The sequence below is a fragment of the Solea solea genome, chromosome 5, assembly GCF_958295425.1.
Source record: "Solea solea chromosome 5, fSolSol10.1, whole genome shotgun sequence".
Classification (NCBI taxonomy): Eukaryota; Metazoa; Chordata; class Actinopteri; order Pleuronectiformes; family Soleidae; genus Solea; species Solea solea.
In genome coordinates, this window is record NC_081138.1 from 8,749,034 (window position 1) to 8,769,555 (window position 20,522).

Here is a 20,522-nt window from a genome sequence, read left to right on the forward strand (position 1 = left end):
CTTTTGTTTATTCACTGCATTTTGTTGATTGATGATTGATTCATTTTTTTCACAACTGCCTAAAACCTTTGCACAGTACTGTGGACAGTAGAAAAAAATCCGAAAACAGCCTTATCTCGGCTGGATGCGCACACAAGCAGACACCAATAGAAAAACACATCCCAACAGTGAAATCATTGCAAAATCAAAGACAGAAGTATATCTTATATTATGTTAACTTCATTAGTGAGGTTTATATTATGGGACAGTAGAAAAAAGAAAAAAATCCGAAAACAGCCTAACCTTAGCTGAATACGTCCAGTGAAAGTAAAATCATAAACTACTGATAAAAAATAAGGATTTTATACTTCATCAAAAAATGTTACCCTATTGTTTGTTGCAAAAAGTGAACTTTGACCCTATATTCCTCCAAAACGTATACAGTAAAAGTACTCCATACTACTAGTATATGAAGTATAAGTGGTACTGAGTTCAGTGAAAGTGAAATCATACACTACTAATACAAATTATGGATTTTAAACTTCATCAAAAACGGATGATCACACAGGTCATACAAAACATCTAGCTTATGTTTGATTTGATGTAATTATTTTACATGTAATCACTATAATATGATAGGGTTAGGGTTAGTTTTGATAAATTATTTAACCTTTTTCTTTTTCAGTACATTGTGACTGATGAGGTCGAGGTCTTCAGCGTCTGAGGCTGTGTCTTTGACAGTCAGGATGAATTGAGCCCCAAACAAAGTGAAACATTGTGTTTACCTGTAATTGCACCTGTGTAAACAAAACCAGACTTTTGTTTGGGTTCACGTAGAGGGCAAGTCTTTGAAGTCCCTCAAGATGCCTGTTGGTTTTTTTTACTCAAAGGAGTGAATGTGTGTATGAGCCTCTTTGTAGGTGTAGGTGCCTGTGTATCATGTCGATTTGAACTTGATGTGAGAACAAGAAGTGCCTGGAGTTGCACATACACACAGACACACAGACACAGACACACACACACACACACACACACACACACACACACACACACACACACACATTTATTCCTAAACCCACATTCACACCATACTATGATATCCCTAAAATACACCCACATCATTTTAGCTTCAGATATTGATTGAACAGTGTGTTATATGATAATGAAAAATGTTGATATTCCCTGACAGTGGAAAATAACTTCACCTACACCAAATTTGAAGCAATTTGGTGTAAGATATCCTCAAAAAAAAATCCAAACGCACAAAAAATGCAGAGGATTAATCTGTAATGTTTTTATTACAAAAAAATCTTGGAAGCGAACATTTCTGCCATGCATGTATGGTGAAAGAAAAGGGGCAGTTTATTTCAACTACTACTGTAGCTTTAAGATAATTATCGACCATCATCACACTCCAACGCAACGTAGTTTCCCACCACAGCAGCAGCGGATTAATATCCAAAACGTGAACAGGTTAGTGTCTGCTCAGCAGGTGGATGAACATGTAATGGAGTTGCAGCATCAGTCGCTGACCAAGGAATTACTGGGGAAGTTGGTGGTAGAGGGAGGCTATTGACATGTCACAGGAAGATGCTCAAAAATGTAGAGGTAAGTGAAATTTTCCATTATTATAATGAGCTAAACAGCAGGCCATTGCTAAAATGTGTTCGTTAATTACAGTAACTACGTCTTTTCACTACATACATACACATGCATTTAAACACACACGCATTAATCGAAATATAGTTTATACTAATATATGCACATGTAAATGTTCCATGCTCTTTTTTTTCTTTTTCGCTTTGCTGTTTCTTGCGAAAGTTTAGTGTTTAAATGCAGTCAGTATCCTATCTCTGAGATGGTGTTGTCTGCGACGTTACACGGGAGCCAGACTTTCTGTCTGAACAGTTCCACTGTGAGAACCGATGTCCTCTCACCCGGACCCGCAGCTGCAAAGCTCCCGTTTTCGCGGAACCGCTTGCTGTGTTTCGGCTGCGTCTTCGGTTGTGAGGACTGTGGGTCACATTGCTGATCTGTTCAGAGAGCTTCGCTGGTGCTGCTGCTGCACTGTCCTGTCTATTTAACAAGTAGGCTATACACTAAATCTATCCCTCTATTCTTAAAAATTAGGTCCACTCTGAATGTTGATACAGTGTGGGTGTTGTAATTATTTTTTTTTTTTTATGACAGTCTTTTCCATTCTTACAACGCACAGTTAACGTGACTGGATTCTGCTTCATCCGGGGAAAGAGGTTGACCCTCAGGCTTTGGACACCTACAGTATTTAGTTGATGACAAACTGTTTCCTTAACCCTCAGGCTTCATTATGATTCATTTCCACTGTGTTAGTGCATATGGCACACTTTCTTGTAAGAAGGTCTCTTGGCAAATTGGAATTCAAATGAAAACATTTTATTAATAGATCAATAGAACACTGAACATTGTTTTCACCATACACTTGAGTATATGGCAGGGATGTTCACTCCCAAGAATTGTTGTCATAAAAGATTAATACTTTTGTCCTGCATCAGTCCTCCTCAAAACCACCAAATATTCAATCATTTCCATATTACAAATGTCCTCTTTTCAAATTAAGAGGGGAGGGAGTACATGTTTTAGCTGATGCTACACAAAACTAACAATGCTTCAAAGTTAATATTGTGGGTAATCTTTGACATATTCAAGACTGATTAAAAAAAAATCTCCCAGCCACCCAACATTTGTCATATCTGTTGCCAGTACAACCCATGAAATGCTCATTTGTACTTGTCAGGAAGTCACTGCAGCTCTGACCTTGTAACCTAAATATGTTTCTGCTTCAAAATCACTTTGTTTCATACATGAGGCTAATGTCTGGCAGATTATACCAATCTTAGCCAATATGTTAAATCCTGATTCCCATCTTTTTTTTTTATGTATTTTGTAGCATTTTTTTATATAGTCCCAATATAATTCTAATTGTGGTTTCTTTGTATGCGTTGATTATGATGATCTGGATCACACTATTCACTTCTCAGGAGGGGTCCATCCTGATCTCTTTCATATAGTAGTCTCTAAGTTGCAGGAATCCACAGAATTCATGATTGATTATCTAAATCCTTTTTTTCTGTCATATTTTGGAAACTCTCAAGCTGTCCATCTTTCACCAAAACACACCATGCTGTGATTCCCTTGGTTGTCCACTGTTTAAATCCTATATCGTACCTAGTCGGTGTAAAATTGCTATCATATTCAATAAATTAGTGTCTTTCTGTATCTTATATTTTTTTATTATGCTGAACCATATTTTGTATGTGAACATCGTGATTGTGTCTATTTGGTTTTGAATCTTCTTGTATGTTTCTTTATCCCCAATTATATTCTGTACTGGGTTTTCTCCAAACTCTTTTTCTATTTCATTTCACTGTGTCTGGTTTGCACCAACCTACAATATATCTCAATTGGGCCGCATGGTAGTATTCCTTTAATTTTGGAAGTCTCATCCCTCCTTCTTCTTTTGGCAGCTGGAGAGTTTCCAGTCTTATCGTGGGTCTTTTGCCACCCCAACTAAACTTTGATATCATTTTATTCCAGCTCATAAATTGGGGTTTGGGGGACCTCTACTGGTAGGGCTTGGAATAGGTATAAGGGTCAGGGTCAGCGAGTCGGCAGCACCCCGCTTTACTGTAGCTTTAGGCTGCAGCAGAGAGCCCCCCTTACAGCAACAACTTTGGCTCTTTCTCTCCCACTCCTGAATTCCCCGCCCCAGAGCCTGGTGATGATCATGAAACACCTTTTGTAGAGGTAGAGAAAAAGAAAAGAAAAGCTTGTTATAAAATAAATATATATAAATATATATATATATATATATTATAAAATCACGACAAACCCACACCATAACCCCCCAAACATTTATGACCTTCCCCAAAGTTTCATCTTGGAATGCCCATGGCATCCAATCAAATTCTTTTAGAGCCCAACAAATTAAATTCTTGTTGAAAACTGACTTTGACATATTATGTTGTCAAGAACTGAGACTGAACACAAGTAAAGAGTAAAGGTATCCAGCATGTGGAACAAAGGTCTAAGTGTAATTTCTATTGGCGAAAGTAAAGCTGATGGTGGGATCTTTTTTCTAAAACTGGTGATGTCACTATTATTCGTAAAACGAATGATTTCCTAATTTAATTCCTTGTAGATTGCTCATGTTGGATTGTTTTTACCGAGGAGAAAAAATACGAACGATACACGTGTACACCTCTCATGAGAGAACAAACATTTTTCAACTTTTTAAAAGACTTAAAGAACCGCTATTGGTCGGATACAAAATTATTTTATGTGGCGACTTTAACACTGTCATCGATGTAAACGACAGAGTGAGCTCTAAAGTCTTGAAACTCAGCTCTGATGGTAATCGCTTGACTCAATTCAATTCTTATGTAGACTAATTGTGATCTTAACAAGTCCTGGCAAATTAAAGTAGGCACAAGCACCATGACGTCCAATCTGAAGCAGCATCCTGCAATTTGTCTTCTTATGTCATCACTTTTTTTCAAAGGATGTATGTTACAGTATTTTAAATAAAATACACATAATGGAAATATATTGGTACAAAATCTGAAGGAATTTTTCATCATCTCCAGAAAAGAGCATATTTCGTATTTTAAATATGTATTTTTTTTAATACATGTATCAGAAATACTTCCCATCACTGCTTAGAGACATTACGTGAAGGTTGAAAATTGTGTCGCTTTAAATAAAACCCATAACATGAGAATGTGCTTAAATTGAAGCACAATATATAATGATTATGTAAAGAAAATGCACTCTGATTTTCGCAGTTGAAGCACAAGAATCTGGATCTTTACAAAACAAATCCGCAATTCCTATACTCCTATTCCAAATATGTTTGTGATTTAAACAGCATTTGTCTAGTGTAACATTAGTGATACTTTTGCAGTAGTATATTTATTGTGAGACACAATTATAAATTTTTCCCAAATCTGTCCATGCCTCATCCATCTCTTCCTCTCCCTACTTGTCTTCCTCCTCAGCACATGGAGAAGATCTCCATGCTGGCTTTCCATCCAGTTAAGATGCACAGCTGCTATGAGAAGGTGGTGAACCTGAGCCTTGAGGGTCTGCAGCAACAGTTTGACGTGAGCAGCCCGTCAGTGTTTGTCCAAAGGGCCCAGATCCCCATGAGAGAGGTGAAACCTCAACTACTGACTAACCAGTCTAATATAGGTTATTGGTTAACTGGTTAACACAATGGGAAGTTTCTATGAGAGCTAATCATTTTATTGACACTCATTATATTTCTTGATCATTTTCCTACACTGTAGCTCCTGTTTGACTAGAGTTTGTCAAATAGTTGAATGATGAGGTTCTGACTGTGGCATTGATCAAGGACACAGTAGAACTAAAGGCGAACATCTTTTGGCGGTTTGATAACTCAGTGGACAGTTAAACAGTTAAACATGCCACAATACAGACTGTGGACCTGGGTGTAGTACATTATCACATTATTTCATGGGATATTCCTATATGAGTCAGTTTGTCTGGTGTTACATGCATGTATGTCACAAAGTTAGGTACAAAACTACAAATTGTGTTTTACTAGATGCTTGAGCAGATCCTTCATCAGAGTCTCGAGTCTCAGGGTACAGAGGAGCTGTGTAAGATCATCCAGCACTGCCAGGACAGAGTCATTAAGGTAACACACAAAGAAAACAGGCTTGTGCATCAAATTATTGCATCACATCTACATTAATATCTAATAATATTACACCTGGCATACTCCAGCCCTGGGAGTGAAACTTTTGGTCTGGCCTTGTTTTAGAGTTAAGGAAAATTCAGGTTCAACTTTATCAATTTATTAATTTTTGAGCAAGAGTCCAGGATACCGGGCTATTGCCCAGCTTAATCCCTTCTGTGCATCGTCCTCTGATATTTTCAAGCCTCAACTTGCCAGCTCCATGTTTATTTTTATTATATCAGAAAGTATGAGTGTGTGGATGAGCTAACTCATGCTTTTGAAGCATGATGATGGTCGCCACAGCGGTCGTCTTCCAGATAGAGATTAGATAGAAAATAAAAACTCCAAACTCAAGGAATAAACACTTGACTTTTGCGAGAACAGGTGAACGTCACATAGTGTACCCTGAGACATTATTGCTCTGGACCATAATCAAGTGGACTGATAAGAGATTACCGGCATCTTGGTTGATCTTAGTTCCTCTTCAGTAGAGCTGCATGTCCACAATGTAAATTTAATTTTACATTTAAATGCAGAGCTGTCAGTCCCACCGTGTGTGATTGACAGCTCTGCATTTCATGTTTGCAAAGTTGCAGTTATAGGTGGATTTGTAGTGGACAAGCTATCAGTATCCATCCCTTCTCTTATAACTATGGTTGTTTCTGGTTTCAAAAACTAACATGGTGTTGCCCAAAATACTAAACTCCAACATTTAAACAGGGGAGTCTACCCATCAGTGGCAACCCAAATAGTTGACACATCCCAACCTTATGAGAACCTGCCTCTCAAAATGGGTTATGGATTCATATTTTATCTCTGACAAATGGAATGTGAACTATGATGAGGAAGGCATGACAATATTATAGCTATATCATGACATGAGACAAGATATGATCTTAGAATTTTGATATTGTCATATCGTGATCGGGTATTTGTGATGAATTTTCCTGGTTTGAGAATTTTGGAGAAAATCAAGCTCAAAAGTCAAGATTTTGACAATTATTTTGCAACAATTTGTGACTTTGCACTGCCCTCTAGTGGCCTAATATGATTTCCCATGAAATATTTCACCTGCTTTGCATACTACAGCTCCTTATTTTTCCAGTGATCCCCTATATGTCCATATCTACTTTGGACTATAGGAGAAAGTCCATCTCAAATATGAATGCTGACTGAATTCTATTGCAACCATTCCTGAATTTGCACTTCTCCCTACTGGCCGAAACGTGCATTTTTTTAAGGTGGAATCGAAACTTAATGAAAATCGGAAGCGAATGCTGAAGGTGGCCCTACAGCATCATCATGTCATTGTTCCCAATAGAATGAGTGCGCGAGTTTTTGTTTTTTTATGTTAATATAATGTCAATGTATTAATGATATAAATATAATGATGGTGATGATAACAATAATAATATTAACAGCAATAATAATAATAATATTAATAATAATGATATGATTACAACAATAATGTGTGCTGTGAAAGCAACATTTGTTGAAAAAAACATTGTAGAAATATTTTTTTGAAGTTTGATTATGACAAATAACCATACAGTTAACTGAACAAATGAAATGTACATCTTATAAGATATACTTCTGTATTCTCAGTGTTTGATTTTGCAATGATTTCACTGTTTGGATGTGTTTTTCTATTGGTGTCTGTTTGTGTGCGCATTCAGCTGAGATAAGGCTGTTTCCGGATTTTTTTCATTTTTCTACTTTCCCATAACATTAACCTCACAAATGAAGTTAACATCTTAAAAGATTTAGTTATGTACCCTCAGTGTTTGATTTTGCAATGATTTCACTGTTTGGATGTGTTTTTCTATTGGTATATGTTTGTGTGCGCATTCAGCTGAGATAAGGCTGTTTCCGGATTTTTTTCATTTTTCTACTTTCCTATAATATAAACCTCACAAAAGAAGTTAACATCTTAAAAGATTTAGTTCTGTACCCTCAGTGTTTGATTTTGCAAAGATTTCACTGTTGGGATGTGTTTTTCTATTGGTGTCTGTTTGTGTGCGCATTCAGCTGAGATAAGGCTGTTTCCGGATTTTTTTCATTTTTCTACTTTCCCATAACATAAACCTCACAAATGAAGTTCACATCTTAAAAGATTTAGTTCTGTACCCTCAGTGTGTGATTTTGCAAAGATTTCACTGTTTGGATGTGTTTTTCTATGGATGTCTGTTTGTGTGCACATTCAGCTGAGATAAGGCTGTTTCCGGATTTTTTTCATTTTTCTACTTTCCCATAACATAAAACTCACAGATGAAGTTAACATCTTAAGAGATTTAGTTCTGTACCCTCAGTGTTTGATTTTGCAAATATTTCACTGTTTGGATGTGTTTTTCTATTGGTGTCTGTTTGTGTGCGCATTCAGCTGAGATAAGGCTGTTTCCGGATTTTTTTCATTTTTCTACTTTCCCATAACATAAACCTCACAAATGAAGTTCACATCTTAAAAGATTTAGTTCTGTACACTCACTGTTTGATTTTGCAATGATTTCACTATTGGGATGTGTTTTTCTATAAGTGTCTGTTTGTGTGCGCATGCAGCTGAGATAAGGCTGTTTCCGGATTGTTTTCATTTTTCTACTTTCCCATAACATAAACCTCACAAATGAAGTTAACATCTTAAAAGATTTAGTTCTGTACCCTCAGTGTTTGATTTTGCAATGATTTCACTGTTTGGATGTGTTTTTCTATGGGTGTCTGTTTGTGTACACATTCAGCTGAGATAAGGCTGTTTCCGGATTTTTTTTATTTTTCTGCTGTCCCATAACATAAACCTCACAAATGAAGTTAACATCTTAAAAGATTTAATTCTGTACCCTCAGTGTTTGATTTTGCAAAGATTTCACTGTTGGGATGTGTTTTTCTATTGGTGTCTGTTTGTGTGCGCATTCAGCTGAGATAAGGCTGTTTCCGGATTTTTTTAATTTTTCTGCTGTCCCATCACATAAACCTCACAAATGAAGTTAACATCTTAAAAGATTTAGTTCTGTACCCTCAGTGTTTGATTTTGCAAAGATTTCACTGTTGGGATGTGTTTTTCTATTGGTGTCTGTTTGTGTGCGCATTCAGCTGAGATAAGGCTGTTTCCGGATTTTTTTAATTTTTCTGCTGTCCCATAACATAAACCTCACAAATGAAGTTAACATCTAAAAAGATTTACTATTGTACCCTCAGTGTTTGATTTTGCAAAGATTTCACTGTTTGGATGTGTTTTTCTATTGGTGTCTGTTTGTGTGCGCATTCAGCTGAGATAAGGCTGTTCCCGGATTTTTTTTATTTTTCTGCTGTCCCATCACATAAACCTCACAAATGAAGTTAACATCTTAAAAGATTTAGTTTTGTACCCTCAGTGTTTGATTTTGCAAAGATTTCACTGTTTAGATGTGTTTTTCTATTGGTGTCTGTTTGTGTGCGCATTCAGCTGAGATAAGGCTTTTTCCGGATTTTTTTCATTTTTCTACTTTCCCATAACATAAACCTCACAAATGAAGTTCACATCTTAAAAGATTTAGTTCTGTACACTCACTGTTTGATTTTGCAATGATTTCACTGTTTGGATGTGTTTTTCTATTGGTGTCTGTTTGTGTGCGCATTCTGCTGAGAAATGGCTGTTTCCGGATTTTATTAAATTTTTCTGCTGTCCCATAACATAAACCTTACAAATGAAGTTAACATCTAAAAGGATTTACTATTGTACCCTCAGTGTTTGATTTTGCAAAGATTTCACTGTTTGGATGTGTTTTTCTATTGGTGTCTGTTTGTGTGCACATTCAGCTGAGATAAGGCGGTTTCCGGATTTTTTAATTTTTCTGCTGTCCCATAACATAAACCTCACAAATGAAGTTAACATCTTAAAAGATTTAGTTCTGTACCCTCAGTGTTTGATTTTGCAAAGATTTCACTATTGGGATGTGTTTTTCTATAAGTGTCTGTTTGTGTGCGCATGCAGCTGAGATAAGGCTGTTTCCGGATTTTTTTCATTTTTCTACTTTCCCATAACATAAAACTCACAGATGAAGTTAACATCTTAAGAGATTTAGTTCTGTACCCTCAGTGTTTGATTTTGCAAATATTTCACTGTTTGGATGTGTTTTTCTATTGGTGTCTGTTTGTGTGCGCATTCAGCTGAGATAAGGCTGTTTCCGGATTTTTTTCATTTTTCTACTTTCCCATAACATAAACCTCACAAATGAAGTTCACATCTTAAAAGATTTAGTTCTGTACACTCACTGTTTGATTTTGCAATGATTTCACTATTGGGATGTGTTTTTCTATAAGTGTCTGTTTGTGTGCGCATGCAGCTGAGATAAGGCTGTTTCCGGATTGTTTTCATTTTTCTACTTTCCCATAACATAAACCTCACAAATGAAGTTAACATCTTAAAAGATTTAGTTCTGTACCCTCAGTGTTTGATTTTGCAATGATTTCACTGTTTGGATGTGTTTTTCTATGGGTGTCTGTTTGTGTACACATTCAGCTGAGATAAGGCTGTTTCCGGATTTTTTTTATTTTTCTGCTGTCCCATAACATAAACCTCACAAATGAAGTTAACATCTTAAAAGATTTAATTCTGTACCCTCAGTGTTTGATTTTGCAAAGATTTCACTGTTGGGATGTGTTTTTCTATTGGTGTCTGTTTGTGTGCGCATTCAGCTGAGATAAGGCTGTTTCCGGATTTTTTTAATTTTTCTGCTGTCCCATCACATAAACCTCACAAATGAAGTTAACATCTTAAAAGATTTAGTTCTGTACCCTCAGTGTTTGATTTTGCAAAGATTTCACTGTTGGGATGTGTTTTTCTATTGGTGTCTGTTTGTGTGCGCATTCAGCTGAGATAAGGCTGTTTCCGGATTTTTTTAATTTTTCTGCTGTCCCATAACATAAACCTCACAAATGAAGTTAACATCTAAAAAGATTTACTATTGTACCCTCAGTGTTTGATTTTGCAAAGATTTCACTGTTTGGATGTGTTTTTCTATTGGTGTCTGTTTGTGTGCGCATTCAGCTGAGATAAGGCTGTTCCCGGATTTTTTTTATTTTTCTGCTGTCCCATCACATAAACCTCACAAATGAAGTTAACATCTTAAAAGATTTAGTTTTGTACCCTCAGTGTTTGATTTTGCAAAGATTTCACTGTTTAGATGTGTTTTTCTATTGGTGTCTGTTTGTGTGCGCATTCAGCTGAGATAAGGCTTTTTCCGGATTTTTTTCATTTTTCTACTTTCCCATAACATAAACCTCACAAATGAAGTTCACATCTTAAAAGATTTAGTTCTGTACACTCACTGTTTGATTTTGCAATGATTTCACTGTTTGGATGTGTTTTTCTATTGGTGTCTGTTTGTGTGCGCATTCTGCTGAGAAATGGCTGTTTCCGGATTTTTTTTATTTTTCTGCTGTCCCATAACATAAACCTCACAATTGAAGTTAACATCTTAAAAGATTTAGTTCTGTACCCTCAGTGTTTGATTTTGCAAAGATTTCACTGTTGGGATGTGTTTTTCTATTGGTGTCTGTTTGTGTGCGCATTCAGCTGAGATAAGGCTGTTTCCGGATTTTTTTAATTTTTCTGCTGTCCCATAACATAAACCTCACAAATGAAGTTAACATCTAAAAAGATTTACTATTGTACCCTCAGTGTTTGATTTTGCAAAGATTTCACTGTTGGGATGTGTTTTTCTATTGGTGTCTGTTTGTGTGCGCTTTCAGCTGAGATAAGGCTGTTTCCGGATTTTTTTTCATTTTTCTACTTTCCCATAACATAAACCTCACAAATGAAGTTAACATCTTAAAAGATTTAGTTCTGTACACTCACTGTTTGATTTTGCAAAGATTTCACAGTTTGGATGTGTTTTTCTATGGGTGTCTGTTTGTGTGCGCATTCAGCTGAGATAAGGCTGTTTCCGGATTTTTTTCATTTTTCTACTTTCCCATAACATAAACCTCACAAATGAAGTTCACATCTTAAAAGATTTAGTTCTGTACCCTCAGTGTTTGATTTTGCAATGATTTCACTGTTTGGATGTGTTTTTCTATTGGTGTCTGTTTGTGTGCGCATTCAGCTGAGATAAGGCTGTTTCCGGATTTTTTTTATTTTTCTGCTGTCCCATAACATAAACCTCACAAATGAAGTTAACATCTTAAAAGATTTAGTTCTGTACCCTCAGTGTTTGATTTTGCAAAGATTTCACTGTTGGGATGTGTTTTTCTATTGGTGTCTGTTTGTGTGCGCATTCAGCTGAGATAAGGCTGTTTCCGGATTTTTTTAATTTTTCTGCTGTCCCATAACATAAACCTCACAAATGAAGTTAACATCTTAAAAGATTTAGTTCTGTACCCTCAGTGTTTGATTTTGCAATGATTTCACTGTTTGGATGTGTTTTTCTATGGATGTCTGTTTGTGTGCACATTCAGCTGAGATAAGGCTGTTTCCGGATTTTTTTCATTTTTCTACTTTCCCATAACATAAACCTCACAAAAGAAGTTAACATCTAAAAAGATTTACTATTGTACCCTCAGTGTTTGATTTTGCAAAGATTTCACTGTTGGGATGTGTTTTTCTATTGGTGTCTGTTTGTGTGCGCATTCAGCTGAGATAAGGCTGTTTCCGGATTTTTTTCATTTTTCTACTTTCCCATAACATAAACCTCACAAATGAAGTTAACATCTTAAAAGATTTAGTTCTGTACACTCACTGTTTGATTTTGCAAAGATTTCACAGTTTGGATGTGTTTTTCTATTGGTGTCTGTTTGTGTGCGCATTCAGCTGAGATAAGGCTGTTTCCGGATTTTTTTCATTTTTCTACTTTCCCATAACATAAACCTCACAAATGAAGTTAACATCTAAAAAGATTTACTATTGTACCCTCAGTGTTTGATTTTGCAAAGATTTCACTGTTGGGATGTGTTTTTCTATTGGTGTCTGTTTGTGTGCGCATTCAGCTGAGATAAGGCTGTTTCCGGATTTTTTTTCATTTTTCTACTTTCCCATAACATAAACCTCACAAATGAAGTTAACATCTAAAAAGATTTACTATTGTACCCTCAGTGTTTGATTTTGCAATGATTTCACTGTTTGGATGTGTTTTTCTATTGGTGTCTGTTTGTGTGCGCATTCAGCTGAGATAAGGCTGTTTCCGGATTTTTTTCATTTTTCTACTTTCCCAAAACATAAACCTCACAAATGAAGTTAACATCTTAAAAGATTTAGTTCTGTACACTCACTGTTTGATTTTGCAATGATTTCACTGTTTGGATGTGTTTTTCTATTGGTGTCTGTTTGTGTGCGCATTCAGCTGAGTTAAGGCTGTTTCCGGATTTTTTTTATTTTTCTGCTGTCCCATAACATAAACCTCACAAATGAAGTTAACATCTTAAAAGATTTAGTTCTGTACCCTCAGTGTTTGATTTTGCAAAGATTTCACTGTTGGGATGTGTTTTTCTATTGGTGTCTGTTTGTGTGCGCTTTCAGCTGAGATAAGGCTGTTTCCGGATTTTTTTTCATTTTTCTACTTTCCCATAACATAAACCTCACAAATGAAGTTAACCATCTTAAAAGATTTAGTTCTGTACCCTCAGTGTTTGATTTTGCAATTATTTCACTGTTTGGATGTGTTTTTCTATTGGTGTCTGTTTGTGTGCGCATTCAGCTGAGATAAGGCTGTTTCCGGATTTTTTCATTTTTCTACTTTCCCATAACATAAACCTCACAAATGAAGTTAACATCTTAAAAGATTTAGTTCTGTACACTCACTGTTTGATTTTGCAATGATTTCACTGTTTGGATGTGTTTTTCTATTGGTGTCTGTTTGTGTGCGCATTCAGCTGAGATAAGGCTGTTTCCGGATTTTTTTCATTTTTCTACTTTCCCATAACATAAACCTCACAAATGAAGTTAACATCTTAAAAGATTTAGTTCTGTACACTCACTGTTTGATTTTGCAAAGATTTCACAGTTTGGATGTGTTTTTCTATGGGTGTCTGTTTGTGTGCACATTCAGGCGAGATAAGGCTGTTTCCGGATTTTTTAAATTTTTCTACTGTCCCATAACATAAACCTCACAAATGAAGTTAACATCTTATAAGATATACTAATGTACCCTCGTCGTTCCGCTCGTCTTGGGACCCCACACGACATATGAAATATTCACACTCCTGCGACCTGTAGAAATGTAGTTCCTCCAAAACTTCCAACTCTGGCCAAAGAGTCTAAGACTGTATAGAGTCTGACATGACCTGATTTTCAGTTTTTGGACACAGGACTTTGGGCTTTTTTCCCCCTGGCCAAAAAAAACTGCCAAAAACACAGTCTGTAAAATTCAAACGTAAGAAAGGTGGGAAACTGTCTTTTCTTCAATAATTCCTAAAGGCAATGAGCCCGGATGCTGATTTCTCCGTATGTGTATCAGGGACTCCTGACTGATCCAGGGTGCCGAGTTTCAGACCCGTGCAACCTTTGGAAAGGTCAAAGGTCAGCCGCTGTGGTGTGTTTTTTGTAATAATTCCTAAAGGCATTGAGTCAGGAGTCTGATTTTTCCGTATGTGTATCAGGGACTAAAGCTTATCCCGGTTGCCGAGTTTCAGACCTGTGCAACTTTCGTAAAAGGTCAATGGTCAGCCGTTCGATGTGTTTTTTGTAATAATTCCTAAAGGCATTAAGCCAGGAGTCTGATTTTTCCGTATGTGTATCAGGGACTCCTGGCTGATCCAGGGTGCCGAGTTTCAGACCTGTGCAACCTTCGGGAAGGTCAAAGGTCAGCCGTTCGGGTGTGTTTAATAATTCCTAAAGGCATTGAGCCAGGAGTCTGATTTTTCTGTACGTGTATCAGGGATTTAGGCTTATCCCGGGTGCAGAGTTTCAGACCTGTGCAACCTTCGGAAAGGTCAATGGTCAGCCGTTCGGGTGTGTTTTTTGTAATAATTCCTAAAGGCATTGAGCCAGGAGTCTGATTTTTCCGTATGTGTATCAGGGACTCCTGGCTGATCCAGGGTGCCGAGTTTCAGACCTGTGCAACCTTTGGAAAGGTCAAAGGTCAGCCGCTGTGGTGTGTTTTTTGTAATAATTCCTAAAGGCATTGAGTCAGGAGTCTGATTTTTCCGTATGTGTATCAGGGACTAAAGCTTATCCCGGTTGCCGAGTTTCAGACCTGTGCAACTTTCGGAAAGGTCAATGGTCAGCCGTTCGGGTGTGTTTTTTTGTAATAATTCCTAAAGGCATTGAGCCAGGAGTTTGATCTTTCCGTATGTGTATCAGGGACTAAGGCTAATCTCGGGTGCCGAGTTTCAGACCTGTGTAACCTTCGGAAAGGTCAAAGGTCAGCCGTTTAGGTGTGTTTTTTGTAATAATTCCTAAAGGCATTAAGCCAGGAGTCTGATTTTTCCGTATGTGTATCAGGGACTAAGGCTGATCGAGGGTATTTTAATCTTTTTTCTACTGTCCTATAATATGAAGTTAACATCTTATAAGGTATATTGATGTACCCTCAGTGTTTGAATTTATAATGATTTCACTGTTTGGATGCGTTTTTCTATTTGTCTCTGTTTTTGTGTGCATTCAGCAGGGATACGGCTGTTTTCTGATTTTTTAAATTTTTTTATTGTCCCATAACATAAACCTCACAAATAAAGTTAACATCTCATAAGATATAGTTATATACCTTCAGTGTTTGATTTTGCAATGATTTCACTGTTTGAATGTGTTTTTCTATTTTTGTCTGTTTTTGTGCGCATTCAGCTGGAATACGACTGTTTTCTGATTTTTTTTCATTTTTCTACTGTCCCATAACATAAACCTCACAAATAAAGTTAACATCTTATAAGATATACTAATGTACCCTCGTCGTTCCGCTCGTCTTGGGACCCCAAACGACATATGAAATATTCACACTCCTGCGACCTGTAGAAATGTAGTTCCTCCAAAACTTCCACTCTGGCCAAAGAGTCTAAGACTGTATAGAGTCTGACATGACCTGATTTTCAGTTTTTGGACACAGGACTTTGGGCTTTTTTACCCCTGGCCAAAAAAAACTGCCAAAAACACAGTCTGTAAAATTCAAACGTAAGAAAGGTGGGAAACTGTCTTTTCTTCAATAATTCCTAAAGGCAATGAGCCCGGATGCTGATTTCCTCGATGTGTATCAGGGACTCCTGGCTGATCCAGGGTGCCGAGTTTCAGACCCGTGCAACCTTTGGAAAGGTCAAAGGTCAGCCACTGTGGTGTGTTTTTTGTAATAATTCCTAAAGGCATTAAGCCAGGAGTCTGATTTTTCCGTATGTGTATCAAGGACTAAGGCTTATCCAGGGTGCCGAGTTTCAGACCTGTGCAACCTTTGGAAAGGTCAAAGGTCAGCCGCTGTGGTGTGTTTTTTGTAATAATTCCTAAAGGCAATGAGCCCGGATGCTGATTTCTCCGTATGTGTATCAGGGACTCCTGGCTGATCCAGGGTGCCGAGTTTCAGACCCGTGCAACCTTTGGAAAGGTCAAAGGTCAGCCGCTGTGGTGTGTTTTTTGTAATAATTCCTAAAGGCATTGAGTCAGGAGTCTGATTTTTCCGTATGTGTATCAGGGACTAAAGCTTATCCCGGTTGCCGAGTTTCAGACCTGTGCAACTTTCGTAAAAGGTCAATGGTCAGCCGTTCGGGTGTGTTTTTTGTAATAATTTCTAAAGGCATTAAGCCAGGAGTCTGATTTTTCCGTATGTGTATCAGGGACTAAGGCTAATCCAGGGTGCCGAGTTTCATTCCCGTGCAACCTTTGGAAAGGTCAAAGGTCAGCCGTTCGGGTGTGTTTTTTGTAATAATTCCTAAAGGCATTGAGCCAGGAGTCTGATTTTTCCGTATGTGTATCAGGGACTAAGGCTAATCTAGGGTGCCGAGTGTCAGACCTGTGTAACCTTCGGAAAGGTCAAAGGTCAGCCGTTTAGGTGTGTTTTTTGTAATAATTCCTAAAGGCATTAAGCCAGTGGTCTGATTTTTCCGTATCTGTATCAGGGACTAAGGCTAATCCAGGGTGCCAAGTTTCAGACCTGTGCAACCTTTGGAAAGGTCAAAGGTCAGCCGTTTAGGTGTGTTTTTTGTAATAATTCCTAAAGGCATTAAGCCAGGAGTCTGATTTTTCCGTATGTGTATCAGGGACTAAGGCTGATCGAGGGTATTTTAATCTTTTTTCTACTGTCCTATAATATGAAGTTAACATCTTATAAGGTATATTGATGTACCCTCAGTGTTTGAATTTATAATGATTTCACTGTTTGGATGTGTTTTTCTATTTGTCTCTGTTTTTGTGTGCATTCAGCAGGGATACGGCTGTTTTCTGATTTTTTTAATTTTTTTATTGTCCCATAACATAAACCTCACAAATAAAGTTAACATCTCATAAGATATAGTTATATACCTTCAGTGTTTGATTTTGCAATGATTTCACTGTTTGAATGTGTTTTTCTATTTTTGTCTGTTTTTGTGCGCATTCAGCTGGAATACGACTGTTTTCTGATTTTTTTTCATTTTTCTACTGTCCCATAACATAAACCTCACAAATAAAGTTAACATCTTATAAGATATACTAATGTACCCTCGTCGTTCCGCTCGTCTTGGGACCCCAAACGACATATGAAATATTCACACTCCTGCGACCTGTAGAAATGTAGTTCCTCCAAAACTTCCACTCTGGCCAAAGAGTCTAAGACTGTATAGAGTCTGACATGACCTGATTTTCAGTTTTTGGACACAGGACTTTGGGCTTTTTTCCCCCTGGCCAAAAAAAACTGCCAAAAACACAGTCTGTAAAATTCAAACGTAAGAAAGGTGGGAAACTGTCTTTTCTTCAATAATTCCTAAAGGCAATGAGCCCGGATGCTGATTTCCTCGATGTGTATCAGGGACTCCTGGCTGATCCAGGGTGCCGAGTTTCAGACCCGTGCAACCTTTGGAAAGGTCAAAGGTCAGCCACTGTGGTGTGTTTTTTGTAATAATTCCTAAAGGCATTAAGCCAGGAGTCTGATTTTTCCGTATGTGTATCAAGGACTAAGGCTAATCCAGGGTGCCGAGTTTCAGACCTGTGCAACCTTTGGAAAGGTCAAAGGTCAGCCGCTGTGGTGTGTTTTTTGTAATAATTCCTAAAGGCAATGAGCCCGGATGCTGATTTCTCCGTATGTGTATCAGGGACTCCTGGCTGATCCAGGGTGCCGATTTTCAGACCCCTGCAACCTTTGGAAAGGTCAAAGGTCAGCCGCTGTGGTGTGTTTTTTGTAATAATTCCTAAAGGCATTGAGTCAGGAGTCTGATTTTTCCGTATGTGTATCAGGGACTAAAGCTTATCCCGGTTGCCGAGTTTCAGACCTGTGCAACTTTCGTAAAAGGTCAATGGTCAGCCGTTCGGGTGTGTTTTTTGTAATAATTTCTAAAGGCATTAAGCCAGGAGTCTGATTTTTCCGTATGTGTATCAGGGACTAAGGCTAATCCAGGGTGCCGAGTTTCATTCCCGTGCAACCTTTGGAAAGGTCAAAGGTCAGCCGTTCGGGTGTGTTTTTTGTAATAATTCCTAAAGGCATTGAGCCAGGAGTCTGATTTTTCCGTATGTGTATCAGGGACTAAGGCTAATCTAGGGTGCCGAGTGTCAGACCTGTGTAACCTTCGGAAAGGTCAAAGGTCAGCCGTTTAGGTGTGTTTTTTGTAATAATTCCTAAAGGCATTAAGCCAGTGGTCTGATTTTTCCGTATCTGTATCAGGGACTAAGGCTAATCCAGGGTGCCAAGTTTCAGACCTGTGCAACCTTTGGAAAGGTCAAAGGTCAGCCGTTCGGATGTGTTTTTTGTAATAATTCCTAAAGGCATTGAGCCAGGAGTCTGATTTTCCGTATGTGTATCAGGGACTAAGGCTGATCCAGGGTGCCGAGTTTCAGACCTGTGCAACCCTCGGAAAGGTCAATGGTCAGCCGTTCGGGTGTGTTTTTTGTAATAATTCCTAAAGGCATTGAGTCAGGAGTCTGATTTTTCCGTATGTGTATCAGGGACTACAGCTTATCCCGGTTGCCGAGTTTCAGACCTGTGCAACTTTCGGAAAGGTCAATGGTCAGCCGTTCGGGTGTGTTTTTTTGTAATAATTCCTAAAAGCATTAAGCCAGGAGTCTGATTTTTCCGTTTGTGTATCAAGGACTAAGGCTAATCCAGGGTGCCGAGTTTCAGACCCGTGCAACCTTTGGAAAGGTCAAAGGTCAGCCGTTCGGGTGTGTTTTTTGTAATAATTCCTAAAGGCATTGAGCCAGGAGTCTGATTTTTCCGTATGTGTATCAGGGACTAAGGCTAATCTAGGGTGCCGAGTTTCAGACCTGTGTAACCTTCGGAAAGGTCAAAGGTCAGCCGTTTAGGTGTGTTTTTTGTAATAATTCCTAAAGGCATTAAGCCAGGAGTCTGATTTTTCCGTATGTGTATCAGGGACTAAGGCCGATCGAGGGTATTTTAATCTTTTTTCTACTGTCCTATAATATGAAGTTAACATCTTATAAGGTATATTGATGTACCCTCAGTGTTTGAATTTATAATGATTTCACTGTTTGAATGTGTTTTTCTATTTTTGTCTGTTTTTGTGCGCATTCAGCTGGAATACGACTGTTTTCGGATTTTTTTCATTTTTCTACTGTCCCATAATATAAACCTCACAAATAAAGTTAACATCTTATAAGATATTCTTCGGTACCCTCAGTGTTTGATTTTGCAATGATTTCACTGTTTGGATGTGTTTTTCTATTTGTGTCTGTTTTTGGGCGCATTCAGCTGGAATACGACTGTTTTCTGATTTTTTTTCATTTTCTACTGTCCCATAACATAAACCTCACAAATAAAGTTAACATCTTATAAGATATACTAATGTACCCTCGTCGTTCCGCTCGTCTTGGGACCCCAAACGACATATGAAATATTCACACTCCTGCGACCTGTAGAAATGTAGTTCCTCCAAAACTTCCACTCTGGCCAAAGAGTCTAAGACTGTATAGAGTCTGACATGACCTGATTTTCAGTTTTTGGACACAGGACTTTGGGCTTTTTTCCCCCTGGCCAAAAAAAACTGCCAAAAACAGTCTGTAAAATTCAAACGTAAGAAAGGTGGGAAACTGTCTTTTCTTCAATAATTCCTAAAGGCAATGAGCCCGGATGCTGATTTCTCCGTATGTGTATCAGGGACTCCTGGCTGATTCAGGGTGCCGAGTTTCAGACCTGTGCAACCTTTGGAAAGGTCAAAGGTCAGCCGCTGTGGTGTGTTTTTTGTAATAATTCCTAAAGGCAATGAGCCCGGATGCTGATTTCTCCGTATGTGTATCAGGGACTCCTGGCTGATCCAGGGTGCCGAGTTTCAGACCCGTGCAACCTTTGGAAAGGTCAAAGGTCAGCCGCTGTGGTGTGTTTTTTGTAATAATTCCTAAAGGCATTGAGTCAGGAGTCTGATTTTTCCTTATGTCTATCAGGGACTAAAGCTTATCCCGGTTGCCGAGTTTCAGACCTGTGCAACTTTCGGAAAAGGTCAATGGTCAGCCGTTCGGGTGTGTTTTTTGTAATAATTTCTAAAGGCATTAAGCCAGGAGTCTGATTTTTCCGTATGTGTATCAGGGACTAAGGCTGATCCAGGGTGCCGAGTTTCAGACCTGTGCAACCCTCGGAAAGGTCAATGGTCAGCCGTTCGGGTGTGTTTTTTGTAATAATTCCTAAAGGCATTGAGTCAGGAGTCTGATTTTTCCGTATGTGTATCAGGGACTAAAGCTTATCCCGGTTGCCGAGTTTCAGACCTGTGCAACCTTAGG

The 20,522-nt window shown here is 38.1% G+C and overlaps 1 protein-coding gene across 2 annotated transcripts in view; it reads left to right on the forward strand.

Annotated features, from left to right (window-relative positions):
* LOC131459952 (uncharacterized) overlaps nucleotides 1-20,522 on the forward strand; it is a 270,707-nt gene that overhangs the window by 205,239 nt on the left and 44,946 nt on the right. For both annotated transcript variants that reach the window (XM_058630138.1, XM_058630137.1), the window contains exons 6-7: nucleotides 5,013-5,117; nucleotides 5,582-5,674. In XM_058630138.1, the coding sequence (XP_058486121.1) occupies nucleotides 5,013-5,117; nucleotides 5,582-5,674 (198 nt within the window). The remainder of the gene's footprint in view (nucleotides 1-5,012; nucleotides 5,118-5,581; nucleotides 5,675-20,522) is intronic.